Genomic DNA, 21,370 nt, shown 5'->3' with positions numbered 1-21,370 from the left:
CACATATTTTATTTTTTATACTATAAGATGCTATTTTCTTCTTTAAATTTTGCATGCGTTTTTCGTACTACACAAGAATGTTTTTTTGTCATAATCATCATCTTAAAGATGTTTCATATTTAAGCACATTACTTATATTTCGTACAACATTGCCATCTAAATTATAATCTTCGTTCTTTATTTTGTTATTTAGATATCTAAACGATCATCATATTGAGCTATTACAGGCTCCGATTCTGTCGCACAACAGACCAATGTTATGGCAAGGCCATGTTGCGTTCCAACTTACATGCATTATGCTACTGAATTGTACTGAATACTGTCAAAGTGTGCATTCAGGCGTTTTACACATAAACTGCAACGTCACTTGTGTGTTACGAAGCTGGGTCAAAAAGACCCTGTTATCTAAGATCTTTTTTTTTACATTTGTGCGATTTAAGTGAAGTTTCCTATCTGACAGCCTGAGAAAGTCGCCTGATTGCAGTGCAACCACATGGATTTTGCCAATATTTAGTATGGAAAGTTTTTCATAAAATAGCCTTGCCATAATATTGGTATATTGTGCGGTAGAATCCGTCCATGATTATATAATAGGAAATAGAAAATCAACTATCTAGTTTTCACAATGATCAGTTTCAAATTATGATGCTGGCTTTTCACTGAAAGTCACTTTCTACTTTGCATCTCTAAACACCACTGAAAATATTATTTTAATATGAATGTTGCCTTATCCTTCATAAAAGAAGACTATACATCAAAATAGTGACTCAAGCAAGGCTATCATAGTCGTTGGAAGCAAGGAGAACAATAATTTATATATTTCGACTAGCAAACCCGACGAACTCCGTTTCGCCACCAGATGGTTTCGTCAGAAAGATGAAGAAATTTTTTGTTTGTTTTATATTTGAAAAGGAAAAATTTGATTTTATTACACAATAGTAATGAATTTATTTCGCTTACAAAAATGAAGTATTTTTTAGTTGAACTTCTCTAAGTAAATGAAAGTGAATCCGCAAATTATCCGTTTCATTGAAGTGCTCTTTGGTAAACCACATTTTTTGTTTTTTGGTCTGACGTCAACACAAACAAAGCGGATGGTTTCTCAACTCGTGAACAGGCAACGTATAACTGTCCATGTGAAAAACAATGATTTTCTAAATAATCTATTCGAAATTTATCCCGCAAACACTAAGCGATTGGCCTTGCGACATGTTAATTGTCATTGCGAACGAAAGGCGAACTGGAAATTGCAATCGTTTGAAGTCAAACGGAAGATCAGTCGGGAACATTGGTATGTCACCAAATCGCCAGCAATTTTGCGTGTACATCATTATTCTTTGCGGCAAGAATTGCTCGTTGACTTAACCAAGCATAATTCTGATAATTCTCACTAATGCCATTACTCGAATTTTTAATTACGATGCGTAAAATTCCAGCAATTTGCATTAAGGCACGATGCCATGCACCTAATTTTCTTAGCTATAAACCTTGCGGAGACCGAGACCTTTCCAACGAATGCAAAATTGTCGAAATCGGTTCGTGCGTTCTGGAGTTATATCGTCAGGATGGAAAACCCGACTTATTTTTATATATATTTAGATATTGTTTTTATACACGTTTTCTGAAAGCACTTTATTATTATGATTCCGTACATATGCAATAATTTTAATAATTTGATTAATATATTTTCTATTAATTTCAGGTTATCCTGCACGAGGCTGGGACAATGGGCGATTGGCTATGTAACAGCAGAAGGAGATATATTGCAAACGATACCTCAAAATAAATCACTTTGTCAAGCCTTGCTCGATGGATTTCGGGAAGGATTGTAAGAAACTTGACCTATTTATTTTTGATATTATATATTGTTTTTATAATATTATTATGTTTGATATAAAGGTATTTAGTTGTCTTTGAAATCTGTCTCCGAAACTGAATAACTAACTCTTGTTTTTTTTTTTGTCTTTTTAGCATTTTATTAAAATCCATTTTTACCATAATTCATAATTTTATAATAACAAAGTTTCTCTTATTTTTTAATTAATATCATTTATGAAGATACTTAGTTTCGAAACTTAGATAATAAATTATATATAAAAATAGAGTGCGCGTAAGGTTCACACGCGATTGAAGTAAAACTGTTTTTTTTCGTACGAGATGGCATTTAAGTTAAAAATAAAAACATCATATAACAATTTTCAATAATGTTTCTTAGTAATATGGTAACACTCGCGATGCATACATATTTTAATAATGTAATTTAAGTCATACTTCAAATACGACATGATCGGTTTGTCATTGTAATGAGCATTTAGAACTTGAACCTTAGAGAAATTGCATTAGAGAAATGAAGTAAATGCTGTTCACTAATAATAAATTCTATAATATTCGTTAACACAGTCTACAGCTGTAATATAACAGTTTTGTATAATTTCATTAAAACTAGCAATAAATAAACTGTATAGATGTCTACTATGAAGTATATCTGTATTCTGTATATAAATGATACACAGCTATACAAACTATTGTTGTGCTTGATCTCTTTGTTAGAGTAATAAATCTGAATATCAATTCATTTTTCATTATTTATGATTATTTAAAAAAATATGTAACTTTGTAATACTTTACGAAAATTGTAAGCTTTGACATTTGAACGAAAACAGTTGTTTCACTTATCAATCAATTAACATGCATTCATTGACTGTTTGTTTTTTTGACTATTTCGCTAGCGATACAGTCTCATTCTTTGAGCACCTGTACTATGTGTCTTGCTTATAAAAATAATTTCTAAAAATATATAGTAACCACGAATAATACAAATTATTTCAATAAACTTACGTTCCTCACACGGCACATATTTTTCATTTGTTTTATTATTTTCACGCAAAGAACACTCTCACGTGACATGACGATCAATCTCAATCGATCCGCATAGAAATGAGAGCGAATGACGACTTAAGCGTAACGCTCTTCCGTTGCATTTTCACAAATTCGCATCCTAGTAGCGCCTAAAGATGTTTCACTTCAAAAAAAGTTTGACCTTTTTATTTGGATCTCCAAATCAGAATATCAATATCAGAAGAACTGAATCTTTGAGCTTTTGTAGGTGTTTTCAATTTATTTCCTTGTTTCATGTAATTGATAAATTGTTATTGCTTATTTTTTACAAAGAGAAACGACTGCAAAATATAATTGTGCCAGTGACATTTATTTATTTACCGTTCTTTACTATAAAAACAGGTGTATTAATTTCCTAAGTTTTGTTGTTTCCAACTTGTTATAAAAGCGTAGAAGGAAACGTTTCCTTTTCATTTTTATTTAGTGTATATCTTGTTATTTTTGTATAAGATATCTTGTTATTTCTTCAGGTATAATATATCGTATGTTGTTTTTATATTTTATTCAATTTGTTTTTGCCTTTGAGTCTATTTGATATAGGTATGCAATAAAACATGATAAACAATTTAATGGAAAATGTTACAAGACTTCGGATATTTCTTCTCTTATTAGGTTCTTCATGATTTGATATTTTTATTAAAATAATAAATACAGAGATGAGAAAAATAATTACTTTAGAAGGAAAATGCAAAATAATATCCTTCAGCTAGAATGTTGTTTGTTGTAAAGTGATTGCCAATTATTCATGATAATCATTTTTTAAATATAGGGTAGAGCAGGGCTAAAACATCTATACCAGCGATATCTCAAAAACAAATAAAGATTTTGTTTAACAATATTTGAAAGTAGAGTTACTGTAATACAATAAAAAATAAGTGTTAATGTTGGGCAACCCTTGATGAAATTAAATTTTTTGTGTAAATTTGAGCTTTTCACAAACAACGGAAAGTTGGTAACTAAACTTTTTACTTATGCAACGATTTTTGCGAAAAAAATTTGCCTAAGCATTTTAAAGAAATATTTAGTATATAGTTTCAAATTTATATTTTTTTTCAATTTTTTATGATTATTAATATTAGAATACTAAATCGTTTTATTATTTTCTAGTTATTTGTATCCTGATGGACGAGCAGTAAATCCAGACCTTAGTTGGGCCGTCCAATCTCCTTCAGAAGATCACATAGCTGTTACACAAGAACAATACGAACTTTATTGTGAAATGGGTAATAATTTCTTAAATAAATAATAAAGAGCAATTTAGTGATAAAAATATTTTGTCTAAAAAAACTCAACTTAAGATCATCGTTATTTTCTTAAAACTTATGGATAGTGAAGTTAGTTTAGTTCGAAAGTAAGTTACAAACAAGATCTAAGTGTAACTTTATTCTACTTATCAGTTTCTCATACAGTTACAATCCCATTTGAAGACATTTAGGTACAAATTTGTATTGCAACATATTTGATATCTATTTTTTTTAATATTGTTTATTGTTTGACTTTGTATACTCGTCCATTAGTCATATATATTTTATAAGATAACTTTACAATTTAATTTTATTGCGCACCATATATTCTTTTTTGTCTATAAATCTTATAAAATTAGTTGGGAGGGAGATTTTTTGCATTACTATCTCCCTCCATAGCTACCCTTTTTCATTTTTGCACTTCATACTGGTGCTCAGCATCCGCCATAGTCACTCCACTATAACCTATTTATCACTGGACATACCAAAGGGTCAAATGACTCGTTTTAAACTCTGAACGAAATGCATGTCATTATTTTATTGTTTTTGTATATTTGACTTTATCAATTCTATGTGATAATTTAGAATTAATATAGTATTTGGATAATTCCGATTAATGCTTTGTCGTATATTCTTCAACCACTACTGATCATTTGACCCAGAAAGTTCTTTTCTATTTTATAGGGTCTTACAGGATCTTTATGCATATTTCTGCAAAAACTTATGATTTTGCTTGCATATTTCCGCAAGAAAATTGCTTAAAATAGTTGAATCATATTAGCTGCAAATCATTTACAGAAAATATGAAAGGTTTAGATAGGACGTAGCATTTTAGGGTTTGTCAAGATACCAAAATTGATTTTTTTGGAAAGGGTTTTTTTTAATCTAGGTTAAAGTCGAAGCAAACAATTTAGTATACACACGATATTGAAGTAAAACTTTTTTTGTTATTGTACGAGATGACGTATTAATGTCAACCACTATACTACTATTTTAAAATAATTACTCACTATCTTACTTCAAATGTGATAGGTTGGTTGGTAAATTGTGTTAGCAAATTGTCTAAATTGCTTTTGAAATCTAGGCATCAATAGTGGCACCAAATAGATAATTATTCTTCTACAAAATTAATCGATGTTAGAGATTCATTCGAGTGAAACTTGATATTGAAATGTCAGCAAATGATATCTCATTGAAAATAGTATTTAGAAGACTTTAATCTTTATTAGAGATATTAAGTGGTTGCTAATGAATAACTCTGAATAAGTTATATAATACTTCATTTAGTTTTCATAGTCATATAGAGTAACACAGTAATGACTAAATATCAATTCGTTCAGTATTTATTCAAATTATTACTTTATCTTGAAGATCAGACGTTTCAAGACATTGTGTTTTGATATTTGAATAACAACAGTGAAATATCATCAAAACTTATTTGTTGTAGAAAGTTTTTTGTACTGTTGTTCTCATTAAATTCAATTTAATTTCACGAATGACGAAGCCCTTTTGTTGCATTTTCTCTAATTTACTCCCTAAAGACATTTTGCTTCAAAAGTATAAATGCTGTTAGTAAAGTTCCAACAGCATTTACATTGGTAATTGATTACCATGTTTATGATCAATGTAAGACCATACACAATTAAAGAAGCAAAGAATGTTAGGATCCAATTGGAGTTTAGATGCATTTACTGCAACTTTATCTATGGGCACAACATAATAAATTATAAAAACCATCTAATCAAGTTTGCATATAGCAAATATTGAATAAGAATTTAAATAACATTCATTGCTGATAGTTGATCAATTGAAGAACAGCTTTCTTGCTTATAAAAGCTTCATAGTAATACATTAAATAGCTCTTGAATGGATAAAAGTGTAAATAATAAATTTTTGATAGAAAAGAAATAATTAGAAATATTGATTTTGTATTAATAATTGCATGTTTTTTTCAGGGAGCACCTTCCAACTGTGCAAAATATGTGCCGAAAATGATAAGGACATCAAAATCGAGCCTTGTGGACACCTTCTTTGTACGCCTTGTCTTACTTCATGGCAAGTTGTAAGTAATCAAAATCATATACATAAATATTCACTTTTTCTGCATACTTTGCTAGATGAAGAGGATTATTTTCAAATTCTCAAGAACATAACCAATGGATGGACTGATCTATGTGGATAAGCTTTAGCTTTTTTAAATTTATCATAAAGGAGGATGCTTCTAATGCTGTCTAATTGATATTCAAAAGACTTTCTTTGTTATCAAATCAACCTCCTAAAATAGGAAGTAGAAAGTAGAATTTTGAGACTGGAAATAGACTTCAAAAGTCTGATCAATGTCGGTGATTTTGAGATTGGAAGAAAAACTAAAAGACAAATTAGGGTGTCAGTAAAAATATGATTAAAAATTTAGATATGCTTTATGCAAAAATGGAGTGGTAGTGTTATGCTTTATCAATTAAATGATAGTCTGAAAACCAAATATATTTAATTATTTTTTATTAATTTTTCCCATCTCTTCCAGGATTCCGATGGCCAAGGTTGTCCATTCTGCAGAGCCGAAATCAAAGGCACAGAGCAAATAGTTGTGGATGCTTTTGATCCAAGGCGACAGCACCAGAGAAATTCTAATTCTAATTCAACATCAAATAATTGTTCGAAGACTTTGGTCCAAACACAATCTAATAATTCCAACAACAGTTGTGAAGATGCTTTCGATGATGCGGAGGTAAAGAAACAACCACATGTTGTTTGATGAAAATTTTAGTTTGTTTTGTCCGTTTTTTGTATCATCAGGAAGATATCATACTGGGTTCAAATGTTTGGTAATAAATCACTTATTCATTTATTTACTTTCATGGATAAATAAAATGAATGGGAATGACTTTTACTTATTGACATCTTGATCTACTAACATATACCAATTTTTCTATTTTACTACGCTTTTTGGAAATATAAAAATATAAAGAAAGAAATTGAGTTGAAAGGTAACACCAGAAGTTTTCGTCAAATTGAATTTTATTGCTTCATACAAATTTTACTAAATGTCTTCTTAAAATTTCCAAGTTTTATTTTAACTTGGAATTTGCATATATGAAATTATTATGAATTATGCATCATGTAAAATATGTGTAAAAGTACATTAAATAACCAGTAGAGTCGTAAATCAGTAGAGTAAATAGTCAGTTTTTCAAATTACAAGTTTCACAACTTTTCACTCGGATTCGGCTCAAAATATATATAAAACTCGTAATTCGCGAGTGGAAAGGGTTAAAGATCTAAAAATTCATTTTCAACCAATATCAAAAAACTTATGCATAAGCAGTACAAGCACTAGGGGTCCTGCAGACCCCAGCTTTTGGGCAGACTATAAGCTTTATTAAAAAAAATGAAAATAAAATTTGAACTATCTACAATGCGAGCATACATTTTTAGAGGTAAATAAAATTTTGAAGGGCTGAAAAATGCTTGGAAAAGAGGGGACCTTGTGAAAAATGTTTTTTTTTTTAAATATCGTAACTTCGTAAAGTTTAACGATAACAAACTTTTTATTTTACACATTTATTTTTATTCTAAAACATATGCAAAATACACAACCTTATAAAAATAGTAATACTATCCATGAGAGTAAGTGCTCTCATAGAAATGTTCATAACTAAAATCTTTAATAAAACTAACTTGTCTCAAAAGCAAGAATATTATCCAAATCAATATCAGCAAAATTAGTATCATCCAAATCAATATCAGCAAAATTATCCCTTTTGAGGGATAAATAAAAAGCAAAATGTGATTAATGTGAGTCACCACATCCTGGTTTTGGGTGTAGGTGGTTGGTACGCCAAACTTTCTAAAAGATTTTCTGTGAGCTTTTTTAAACCACCGGGATACAAGTCAATGTAGTCATCTATAGAAGGTTTTTCATGGTAAACCTCATCGTCGTCACTGGTGACACGTTTTCCTTAGCAAGACTATTTTTGTGCTCTTTTTCTTTGGTTCTTGTTTTTGTGACTTTAGTTGCTTGGACTTTAGGGCTCTTTGGCAAATTTTGTTTCAAGAGTTTGAGGTTCGTTAGACCCAAGGTGTAGAAAATACATTTTAACTCATTTATCGCAAGTTCTTACATGAAAACCAGACTCGTGGTACTACATTACGTTTAAACTTTTTTGCATGATTGAAGTTCATGAATTTGACTCTAAATATAATTTTGAGGTCCAGTAGACCCAAAAGTGTACGAAAAACGTTTTAACTCATTATTCCTAAGTTCTTAGCCGAAAACTCGACTTCTGGTCTTTACGTTGAAAACTTTCATTACGTTGAAATTTCTTGCATATCTGAAGTTCATGAATTTGACTCTAAATATAGCTTTGAGGTCCAGTAGACCCAAGGTATACGAAAAACATTTTAACTCATTTATTGCAAGTTTTCACGTGAAATATAGACCTTTGGTACTTCATTATGTTTAATTTTTTTTTGCATGATTGAAGTTCATAAATTTGACTCTAAATATAGCTTCGAGGTCCAGTAGACCCAATGCGTACGAAAAACATTTTAACTTATTATTCTCAAGTTCTTACATAAAAACTAGACTGGTGGTACTTCATTTAAATTTTTTTGCATTATTGAATTTCATGAATATGACTCTAAATATAGCTTTGGGGTCCAATAGACCCAAGGTGTACGAAAAGAGTTAGCTCATTTTTCGCAAGTTCTTATTTGAAAACTAGACTCGTGGTACTTCATTACGTTTAAATTTTTTATATGACTGAATTTGACCCTAAATATAACTTTGGGGTCTAGTAGACCCCAGGTGTTCGAAAAGGGTTAAACATTTTAACTCATTTATAGCAAATTCTTAATGAAAACTTGAATTTTGTTTAAAATAAAATTTGAAAATTTCAAAAATACATTTAGTAAAATTTATATAAGGCAATATAATTGAATTTGGCGAAAACTTCTAGTACCTATTAACTCTACCTATTAATTACCTATTACCTAAAAAGTACCTATTAATTCTACCTATTAACTCAATTTCTTTCTTTAAATTTTTATATTTGCAAAAAGCATAGTAAAATTTTTTATGAAGATAAATTTTACGTTTAATTTTTTTTTGCAAGATTGGAGTTCACGAATTTAATTATAAAATTGGTAAAAAAACATATTTAATTCATAGACAAATTTTACTACCTGCATAGGAAATTTTATTATTATGCCACACATTTTTACCCAGTTTGATAACATATTATAAGTAGGGAATATGCATGACATTTTAATAAAAATTCATCTTATATTACATTAAGTTTTTTCATCATCCATTAGAAGATTTTTGCATTTGATTATTGGCATGATTTTGCATGCTCATCGAGTACACTTTTTGCATCTGCAATTATTGCATCATGCATGTTTGATAAGCACTTAATTTTTATTTTTTAGCAAACTTAGATATTAAAATATTTAATAAATAATCATGCATATTCTTTACTGTTTTTGCGTCATTAAGTTTTTATTATTACTAATTATCACTTGTTTTCGAATAAACAGAACATTTAGACATACTTGCATCATAAATTGGAATTGTATTTATAATTGTAGTTTTAAGGAAAAACATCGATTGAACTAACAAATGAAAACGTATTTTTGTTTGTTTTTATCTATAATATGTATAAGTTATTTTGAACATTTTGAAAACATCAATATTGATGAGAGTAACGAGGTATGGAAATATATCATATTGAGTTTAGACATAAATTGAACCGGGGAAAAATTAAACCGGTGCATTTTTCCAATATAAAAAATCATACTTGAATTTTTCTGAGTTGATTCACAAAAATTTATTTCCATTATCTTTTTTTTTTATTTTTTTCGTATCCAAAACCGTTAAAAAATGTACATAAAAATAAATGTATATAATTTATTTGCTTAATATATTTTTTAACTTTTATTGAAGTTCAATTTTGTATTAGAACAGTATTTTATTTTTAAGTTAATTACAAGTGCTTCCTCATATTTTAAATAAGCGGACGTAAGTCGTTATTTAATTAGTTAATAAATATTATTTATTTTAATTACTTATTATATCCAATTATTAGAAAATTAATTCATTACCACATGCTTACAATCTTACCTTATTATTACATGTATAATTTCAATAATTCATAGAAATTTACTTGTAAAGGATTCCAATGGATAAAAAAGTAAAGGATGTTTCATTTATATATTTACGTATAGACTGCGAATAATCAAGCATAATAATTATTTGTGCAGATTTTAAATTATATAAATATAATATCTTTGTAAAATAACATATTGGCAATCAGCAAAACAATTTTTTTAACTATGTTTCTCTAATAGTTTATAATAAATTGTCTTCGATATTAATATTCTAGTACAGAAATATTTCAAAATTTGCTTTGCCAAAATTATAAAACAAATATTTAAATTTTATTTAGTTTGAAGAAAAAAACTGATTTTTTTGAAATTAACATATGATTTATGATGCATGTACATAGGTATGTCTGCATTTGTTATTAATACAACTTTTTGCTAATAAGAAAGTTTGAATATATTGCATTTGTTATAAAAATTGTGCAATATCCTCAAACTTATATATCATTAGCAATTATAGCATGAAAACTATATATTTTGTTTATTTTTAGAACCCTTGGAATGTGCATTTTGCCAATATTGTATATATATATATATATATATATATATATATAATTATATAAGTATATATATATATATATATATATACAGGGTGTCCCAGAACTCAACGCCAAGCCGAACGAGATGATAGTACGCCTTGAAAAAAATTACCTCACGTTTTTCGGAAGTTATGAGCTTTTAAGTGAAACCTTGAGCTTTGGTGAAATTATTACCATTTTACGGTTATTGCGGTTAGTTTTTATTAATTTTGTTCGTTTAAACTATAACATCTCTAAGACTACAGTAAAAAATAATAATGCAATTGTCCCAAGTTTTCAAGAATTAAGACTTTTTGTTCGACTATGAAACTAAATTTTTGAAATTAGTCGACCTTAAGAGGCCATCCTTTAGGATAAATGTACTAAAATATGTTGGCAAGTGTCACCAAAAGTTGGCGCATTTAATAAGGATTGTAAAAAGGTAAATTACTTGATCATTTTATTATTAAAAAATTTTGAGTAAAAAATAAAAATCTAAAAATAACGAATTTCGCTCACATTCAGTTCAAATGTTGCTCTCTTGAACTGATCGTGACTTAAATGCACTAGCAAAAATCATGTTCTTTTAAGGTGCTTATATTTTACTCAAAAATTTTCATTAATAAAATTATCAAGTATTTTACCACTTTGCATTCCTAATTAAATACGCCAATTTTTTATGAAACTTGCCAACACACGTTAGTACAATTTTTTTTAAAAAAAGGGGCTGTTAAAGTCGATCGATTTTAAAAATTTTAATTTCTTAGTTCAACTAAGAGGGATAATTCTTGAAAACTTACGGCAATTGTGTTATTATTTTTTACTGTGTTCCTAGAAATGCTATTCACAGTTAAAGTTCCAAAGTTTATATATGATCTATATAATTTATTAAAATACAAAACAAAATCGTTTATTCCAATTTTAATCTGTAGTAATTAATTAAATATTAATGCTCAATATTAAGTTCTGAAATTATTTAATTAAATGAAAAATTATATAAACAATTTTTAGAAAAACAGGCCGTTTGTTCAAAAAAATTTAATTGTTTGTTAGTAAAAAAAGAATTCCTTAACAACAAAACTTGTCTTTAAATTAAATTTGTTGAAATTTTAAGAGTATGCTAATTAATTGAAAGTCAAGTTTTTGCAAAAATTTTAATTTTATACGATCATTATTTTTAAAAAGACATTAATCATATTAATTATTAACATTACTTAGTGCAAAAAATGACAAAATAGTGAAAAAAATCAAAACTTAATCCAATTTATTAATTGCAAAAGGATTGAATAATTAAACAAATAATTTCTACATCTCCGAAACGTAGAAAAAAATACAAAAAAAATCTAATAAATATTTTTTTGCACACCATAGCCCTTAATTATGTAATTTATACATATTACTCATATTATGTAATAAAATAAATTTAATTCATTAACAAAATTCATTAACAAAAAAATCTTCAAATTTAATCCAATGTCATTTCCAAAATCAATTAATTATTTAAGTAAAAAAAATTAAAATATATATTTCTTATCAAAGTACTTTCAAAAAAACATTTTTTAGTAAAAAAAAAATTACTATAAATTATAAACAAATAACACTTTAACAAAATATGCATCACCACGACAATAGATAGTATGGCACTAGTATTATTTTTCTGAATATATTTTTTTTCCTTCAATTTTTCTTCATAGCATTGCAAAGAACAAGAATGCAAACCATCCTCCAACTTCTTATAAATTCCTGGATTTTGGCAATTTTGACATTCATTATACTTTTCCAAACCATTAAACTCAAAAGGTTGCAAAATCTCATCATCCATCAACTCCGAAATTTTTTTCTGGTGCTCCAAAACTTTTTTACTCAAATTCTTGGGCTTCAACTCCTTGGCCAACTTGGTAATAAATTTATTATAAGAGTTTGGTTCATTTTGGTAAAACTTGGACTTCATAAAAGCTGATCTATGATTGGAGACAATTGATGGTAAATTGCGTTTAGGTACTTTTGGCGGTAATACATGAATTGGTTCATCGTCAACTGGCTTTGCATGCTTGTTCTGGTCAAAAACTTTTACTACTATGTCAAATGGTTTTTTAAATGTAGACCTCAGCAGCTGCAGTGTCCAGTTGATCGTAAACAACAACACCAAATCTAGAATTTTTGTTGGTTTTTATACAAGCTTCCAGAACTTCACCGAAGCTTTGGAAGATGTTCCTCTCAAGCCTTTTTCGGTGAGTTCTCCTGGTATATTGGCGATGAAGAGTTTTATTTTTTCCTCGGTTTTGTATTTGTGGACGTCCCCCATGTTGCCACTTGGTCCTGGTTCGAAAGAGTTGGCTTGGGAGTAGTAGTGCTTCGACATTGGGTCGAAGAAGTCCGAAGGACACTCGGGTTGGTTGTGAATTCTTTCCATTTTTAGAGGGTGATGGAATTGGTGGTTTAGTCTTTTGGACCGCGGCACCGATATGCATGAAATGTTGATAAAGTTTTTTCAATTTTTTCATAATATTTTACTGCAAAACCCAATACGACTTGCCCGCGCAAGCATCATTTGGCGACTGATATATGAACATAATTAATAAAAATTAACCAAAAAAAACGAAAAATTGTCATAATTTCACCAAAGCTCAAGTTTGCACTTAAAAGCTAATATTAATAACTGGCCAAATTCAGATAATTTCCAACCAACGTCAGATTTTTTTTCAAGACAATTCGTTAAGTTCTGGGACACTCTGTATATTAGTATTTCATGTTCATATATGCAAACAAGATTGCACCTAGTTCCAATTATATGCTACAAACATACCTTAAAGGGCCGTTTTTTAAATAATCGAATAACTGGCCACATTTATTTAATATTTTATTCAATATGATATATTTAAACAGAAAACGTACAGCTAATGACCAGATATTTGTAATATATTTATAAATATATTATCGGTTTTTAATGCCAAAATGATTTTGCGTAAAAATTTAATACGACAATTGATTCGATTTGAAAACGGCTGCTAAAAATGAGGACCTGAAAATGTAAAATGTCAAGGTTATTCGGCTATTGAAAAAACGGCTTTACTATATTTTTCCTAAAAAAAATTAATTTAAGTCGAATTATTCAACAATTTAAAAATGTATAATTATTTTCTAGAAGAAATGTTTTTGTTTTACTATTTTGTTCATGTAGATTTATAACCAAAAATTTATAATCAATTATTTATTTTGAAATATCTTGGTATTATCCATAGTATTAATAACATATAAATATTTTAGTTTTTTAACACGCTATTTTTCAGTGATGAAAATAGCCTTCGTATATAAGGTTAATACCAGAAATGCGTAAAATTACAAATAATTGCAATCTCCATTGAGTAATTTTAAAATTATTTATATTGTTGTAGTTAATAAATTGAGAACAGGAAAACAATAAACTATTATACGATAAATTACAAATTGAAATTTATTTTCGAAATTTTATTGATTGCCGATTTGCATGTTTTGACAAAAAGTGGAGTTTTTGTTACGCTTAGTACATAAATATCATGTTCATTGGCAAAGAATAATTTGCTCAAGCTTATGATTCAAATTTTGTATGAAATATTTAAAGTATAACGCATTTTCTTCTGTAATTTCTTATTACAAAATTTGATTTGTTTGAAGCAAATTATTCTCTAACATTTGCTCAGCTGTATGTAAACTCCATTTTGAACTAGAACTATAATTCGACTTCTGTCTACTCAATTTGTTTTAAAGTACTTTTGCATTATTATTGAGTTATTTTTTTAAAAGTTCAAAATGGCAATTTACCATACCTGATCAATCACTAACCCTGAATGGTTTTATAATAATTTTAATAAGCAGTGGCACCAAATTCATTTTATTCAAGTGCAGCTTTCTAGTGTTTTGTTCTGTTTTGATAGTGCAACAAATCGTAGAAAATGATTTCGTAGGCTTTGGTAAGTTTTCGTTTTATTTTCTTTCATTTTTTTTTTGTATATCATTATTTGAAAGGGCCGTTTTTTCAATAGACCGAAAACTAAGTCATATCTATTAATAATAATATGTAAACGTTGCATTTATTTTTTTAATGTAGAAATCTTTAGATGATTAACAAAATTGTAAGATCTTTGATGATATCATATGATCATCAGCTGAATTTTGTACTAACAAGGAGAACCTCAGTCCAAACAAACTTATCATCATGGTAAGATTCAACAGAATCCAACAGGGGTAAATCTTATGTTCTCCTTGTGAGCCACTTGATGATATCAAATGATCATCACTTTCAGTACTAACGAGGAAAACTTCAGTTTTAGTCATAATGATAAAGTTGATGGTTCAAACAAAACCCATCATCATGGTAAGTTTCATCAAAATCCAAGGTGAGTAAATTTGATGTTCTCCTTGTAAGCACTTGATGGGGTCAAATGATCATCAGTTTCATTTTGTTTCAACATGGAGAACTCCTGGACTAAACCTAAGGTTCTCCTTATTAGTAAAAAATGACGCTGATGATCATTTGATATCAAGTGGCTTACAAGAATACCATTAGATTTACTCTCCTTGGATTTTGATGAAACTTACTATGATATGACATATTACGTTTGGACCATGGACCTTATCACCATGCATATTTTGATCAAAATCCCAGACGACTAAACCTGAAATTATCCTTGTTAGTACAAAATGACGCTGATGATCATTTGATATTATCAAGTGGCTTAGAAGGAGACCATTAAATTTACTCTCCTTGGATCTTGATGAAACTTATCATGACGATTGGTTTTGTTTGGATTATCAACTGTTTGAATCATTTGGTGGGATGTCGATGAAACATGGCAATAAGGTTGATGGTACAAACAAACTCATCATAATGGTAAATTTCATCAGAATCCAAGATGAGTAAATCTTATGTTCTCCTTCTAAACCACTTGATGATATCAAATTATCATCAGCTTCGTTCTGTACTAACAAGGAGAACCTCAGATTCAGTCATTTGGTAAACTTATCATGATGATGGTCATCGATTCTATCACCATGCACAGTTTCACCGTTCATGATATAAAGTGGCTTACAAGGAGACCATTAGATTTGCTCTCCTTGGATATTGATGAAACTTATCATGATGTTTGGTTTGTTTGGTACATCAACTCTTGAAGTCTTTTGGGATTTTGATGAAACATGGCAATCAGGTTGATGGTCCAAACATACCTATCGTCATGGTAAATTTCATCAGAATCCAGGAGGAGTAAATCTGACGTTCTCCATTTTGTACTAACAAGGAGAACCTCAGGTTTAGTTGTCGGGGATTTTGATGAAACAATGCATAGTGATAGAGTCGATGGTCCAAACAAATCCATCATCATGATAAGTTTTATCAAAATCCAAGATGAGTAAATCTGATGTTCTCCTTGTAAGGCACTTCAAGCAATAATCGAAGAAATCTGACAACAATGTCTATTGAGTGAGAAGTGAGGCAGTTTACAGATTCAAGTTTGTATGCGAATCATTTAAGGAATATTGCATATATTTTTATAGATTATATTTCTTTTTGATTTTTTTTTTGCCAACTTGCTGTCTAATTTAAATCTGCAATGAAGGAACTTACTCATCAGTACTTGCGAGCGAAATATAATGGAACAATCTAACGAATTAATGTTTTTCTTGAGATCAGCCTTTGTAAAAATAAGTACAAAGAAGTGCAAATAATATAAATTTATTTATCAAAATTTACTAAGTTCATGATGAAGTAAACAACTATTTTTATTTGTGTAATTTTTAATTTTAATTCTTTTCGAAAAAATAATATCATCAATTTCATAAAAGTTGACTTATTTTGCTTGGCATTTTATATTCACTCAATAGACAAATGTTTATTTTTTGCCTTGAGCAGATTGAAGTTTCAATTTGTTCAAAATATTCTTCAACTATTTGCATTGCATATATTTTCGATTATATATGATGATTTATATATAAAAGTCATTATGGTTGTCTTTTGCCTGTTTTATATAGATTTTCAGTTTATTCTTGAACACTGCAACTGCATGCTGATATTGTAATGATATTTTATTTTACTTTAAACTGAATTATTTACAATTCCTTTTTAATTACAGAGTAAATGCAAGTTATCTGTTATCTCTATAAAATAAAGATTGAAAAAATATCATTACATGTATTGTGTATGTGTATTATTATATGTTTATATTATGTGAATACTCGAAAAAGCGGCCCTCATGTATATTTTATTGTTTGTCTTATTGGAAGACGTAGATGTTTTTGTCTTTATTATATTCATTCATTCATTCATTTTGTCTTTACGATATTCAAATATAAAAGGCGGCTTCTAATTCGCCAATAGAACGATTCAAAAATTTTATTAACGAAAGACAAACCTGTTTCTTGGATCAAATTTTATTTAATACTGATTTAGTAGAATTTGTTTAATATATAAACCTAAACTAGTATTTAACAACAGATAGAGAAAATCAGAATTCTTTTAACAGATAATTTGTAAATTGAGTATATTGTTGTCCAAACCATAAACTATGATCACAAATACTAAAACTGATACACTTTCTTTCAAAAATTTGAGTTATTAACAATAATATGAACGAAGTATGCCCTATTGCTTATTAGCAAAATCTTAGAAAACATCTTGTAATTTAACAAATTTTTAAAATTGCACTTATTCATTCTAGAATGTTGTAATTTGAGTATGTTGCTTTTCAATCTATAAACTATGATCACGAATACTAAAACTGAAACATTTTCCATCAAAATTTTAAACTATCAACAATAATATGAACAACAGACGAAGTAAGTAAATTGTTTTTCTCGCTCCGAATTCTCTTTTAAAAGTTTTATTTTCACTAGCGAATTTGTTTAACAAGTTTTTAATAATTTGGTCCATTATTCTGATCACTTTGTCTTTGGGTATAAACCCCCACAGACATTTTTTTAATTTTTTTATCCAATCATACTTTCTTGCGGTATTTTATAATTAATTTTTGCCCAAAAACAGGTTCGATAAACTATCTGACAATTGGCAAAATCCAACCAACCAATTGCATTTTATTGTGCCATGGTTGATAACAAATTGCTTTGTGAGGGCCATTTGTTGCATCAATACATGATTGATCCTAAAGTAGTATGTTTTTAGATGAAGCTTTATTTCCTAATATAATACCGAAATAATTCTATTTCTTTTCTCAAGGATTCCGGAGACTTCAACTTCTCTACAAGCACTCTGCACGCCCTCAGTGGTAAACTGAAGCTCTCCCGTAGTCCTCCAATGTCACCAAGACCTAGCCGAAGGTCTTTGACACCCAGCAGTTCCACAATAGTCCAAAACCATTCACAAGTTTCTTCCTCAGTAACAAGTACCTCAAATTCTGAAATATCATCACAGGATTCGACATCTTCGTCAGCAACTAGTAGCAACTCCGTTTCCAATTCGCGTCAGAATGCAGATATATTTTTGTATCCAGAAGAAATTTTGACGCAAGAACCTGAAGGAGTTGTATATAACGGTTACAATATGCCTCGAATAGCGAGCTCGAAGAAAATGGGGAATCAAGAAATTTCTAGTAAAAATTTGAGACAAGTTTGTCAACATTCGGCAGTTCAGGATAATGTTGTGAGGCAGGATCCTACAGCGCCTCCTCTGCCGCCACGAAAAAGTGCAGCTGAAATTTCTCTTCCTGCAGTGAAGGAACTGAAAAATTCGAACAAATCGAATATTACATCTAGTTTAACCAATTTGAATGATGCAGGTCAATCTGCTGTACCGAATATGCTGCAGTTGCCGCCTAAAACCTTGACGGGCAGTAAAAGTTCAGAAAATTTATCAAATCTTGATCCGTTGACAAAAACAAAACAAGCATCTTTGGATTCTGAACAAGACATCAAAACAAATGTGAAGTTGTTCTCTTTTGATGTCCCCAAAACTATTGCCCCACCTGTTCCTGTAACGGAGAGCAAAATAGAGAAATGTTTTATATCTTCATCAAACGAAGTTATTGTAGGACCTGCCGAGACTATTATAGGACTTATAGACACGCGAACTCCTAACCAAATAAAATTATTCAATGGTAAATCTGAAGAAACCAATGGACAACAAAGTGCAAACAACTCACAAACCACAAATTTGTACCACATAAAAACTAGTTCTTCAAATTCTCACATCAGGCACCAGTCTTTACCCATGGTGGCAGTCTTAACTCAGGCAACTTCAAATGCCCCTTCAAAATCTCAAACTGTATCAGAAAAATTAGCGTACGAGAACGTTAATGTCCAATTAAAATTCAAACAAAATCCATTATGCATGGCCAGTTGTAGTAAAGATGAGGACATGATGAATGTGCCATATGAAAATATTAATTTAGAGTACATAGCAAAATTAGTTTCCGAAGGTTATTCGAAAGAAAACGTTATTAGGGCTTTAGGTATATCTAGGAATAACATTGAAATGGCTTGTGATATTTTGCACGAGTTTGCCTCCAAAAATAGTTGTTCACATTGAAGTAAAACTGTTACTTCACCCATATTTATGGAGAATCATATATGTATATGAGAAATTGTTGGATATTTTACGATTCACTTTGTTTATATTGAGTTAGAAATTCATTGATGTTTTCGAACTGTATGGTAGTCATACCACATTCAGTAGTATTTTTTGTTTGGGTTTGTTTTTGTTATAGAAATTAAGGGACCGATTCTGCCGCACAACAGATCAATGTTATGGCAAGGCCATGTTACGCTCCAACTTCCATACGTTATGCTACTAAATCATACTGAATACTGTCATGGCGTGTGTTTGCTGTGCATTCAGGCGTTTTACACATAAACTGCAACGTCACTCGTATGTTATGAAGCTGGTTCAGAAAGACCCTGTTATCTAACATCATTATTTTGACATTTGTGCGGTATCTAGAGTAAGTTTTCTATCTGACATCCTGAAAAAGACGCCTGACTGCGCAGCAACCACATGGTTTTTGTCAATATTTAGTATGGAAAGTTCTTCATAACATTGCCTTGCCATATCATTGGTCTGTTATGCGGCAGAATCGGCCTATAATTTTGGTAAATCATTGTTAATTATTTGCGTTAAAGTTCATTGTTGTAATTTATTCAATTAAATTTGCTTGCAGTTTCTCAATGCAAGTTAAAAATGCTGTTATATACAAGGTGTCCCAGAACTCAACCTCAACGCCACGGGTCAACCGATTTGAATGGTTTAGAAAACATTCTTTTCTTGTTGATAGGGAGATGTGCTGGTTAGTTTTTGGCAAAGGCAGTCATTTCGGAGATAGCAAAATCGATTTTTTGAGAGAACGTATAATCCGATTTGAATGATCCAAAAAACATTCAATTCGTAATGATGGGGAGAATTTATGATTAGTTCTTGGCAGAGACAAGTCCAGTTGTTTCGGAGATACAGACCATGCAAATAATGGAAGTTTTCGAGAGAACTGAGCATCTGATTTGAATGATTAAAATAACTTTCTGCTTGTGATGACGAAGCAATTGCTTTTGGGAAAAATTTTTTTTTTCATTTTTTCAAAATTCCAATTTTTTTTAATATTGAAAATAATACGGATTTTAATTTTAATTCTATCTAGAGTTCTAAAGCTGTCTTATATACTTTAAATAAATAATTTTAACTTTGCATTTCAGTTTATATAATTCTTATATCAGAAAATATCCTTCATTTTCAATCCGATTGATTAAGTTTTATTTATTTAATATTCTGTAAACATATATAAGTTACAGTATATATAATAATCTATTTAAAAATATTTACTATTTCTCAAATATTTTATAACAGTACGGGAAGTTCTAACAAATTGCCTTAAGACACGATGCCATACACCACTAGTTTTTTCTAATTTTGCTCAGGACAGTTACGGTCAATATTATTACCCTGTTGAGTTCTGGAGTGCCCTGTATATAAGTATTTAAATATGGGTAAAAGGCTTATTAAATACTATTGTTTATCCTTGATGTATGTTTATTAGTTTTGTAAAAATTAAGTTTTATACAAATGAAAAGCTTTTTGACTACGTTGATTACAGAAATGCTACATATCAGAAATGGAAAGCTCTTATAATTTTATTATTGGGATGCTTGAAATTACTAATAAATTTGGCAATAGTTTTTTTAGTAATTTCTTGAATACAAGAAATAAATTTTTAACATTTTATTTCGGCAAAATATATAATAATTTGCATATTTCTAATGGCGAGTTGTATATTCTAAATTTATGTTTCAAATATTAGGGTTTATATAAATTGTAAATATATGAGCTAGCTGTATTATAAATTATTCAGTACTAAGAAATTTATTTTTTGATATCTTAACTTTTTATATTTATTTCTATGCACGAATTGACTTCAAGAAATCAGTAAAGCAAATTAGGAAATCAAAAGTGATTGTTAGCACCTTGATATTCGACAGATAAATAATAAAAGCCCGGTGCACACGACGCCAGTATTTCTTGTAACAGGATATCTGTCTAGAATCTTGCGTCAGATTTTCACTTATTTTATGATTGAT

The 21,370-nt window shown here is 29.3% G+C and overlaps 1 protein-coding gene across 1 annotated transcript in view; it reads left to right on the top strand.

Annotated features, from left to right (window-relative positions):
• Positions 1-19,337, top strand: part of LOC113389285 — a 68,932-nt gene extending 49,595 nt beyond the window's left edge. The window contains exons 4-9 of the mRNA XM_026626336.1: positions 1,703-1,828; positions 4,006-4,121; positions 6,098-6,204; positions 6,667-6,870; positions 15,534-15,692; positions 18,030-19,337. Coding sequence (XP_026482121.1) covers positions 1,703-1,828; positions 4,006-4,121; positions 6,098-6,204; positions 6,667-6,870; positions 15,534-15,692; positions 18,030-19,337 — 2,020 coding nt within the window. The remainder of the gene's footprint in view (positions 1-1,702; positions 1,829-4,005; positions 4,122-6,097; positions 6,205-6,666; positions 6,871-15,533; positions 15,693-18,029) is intronic.
• The last annotated feature ends 2,033 nt before the right edge of the window (positions 19,338-21,370 follow it).

The sequence above is a fragment of the Ctenocephalides felis genome, unplaced genomic scaffold (assembly GCF_003426905.1).
Source record: "Ctenocephalides felis isolate EL2017-DRISC unplaced genomic scaffold, ASM342690v1 CF-g0.4_SCAFFOLD_03573, whole genome shotgun sequence".
Lineage (NCBI taxonomy): Eukaryota > Metazoa > Arthropoda > Insecta > Siphonaptera > Pulicidae > Ctenocephalides > Ctenocephalides felis.
This window is presented reverse-complemented; position numbering and strand designations above follow the sequence as displayed.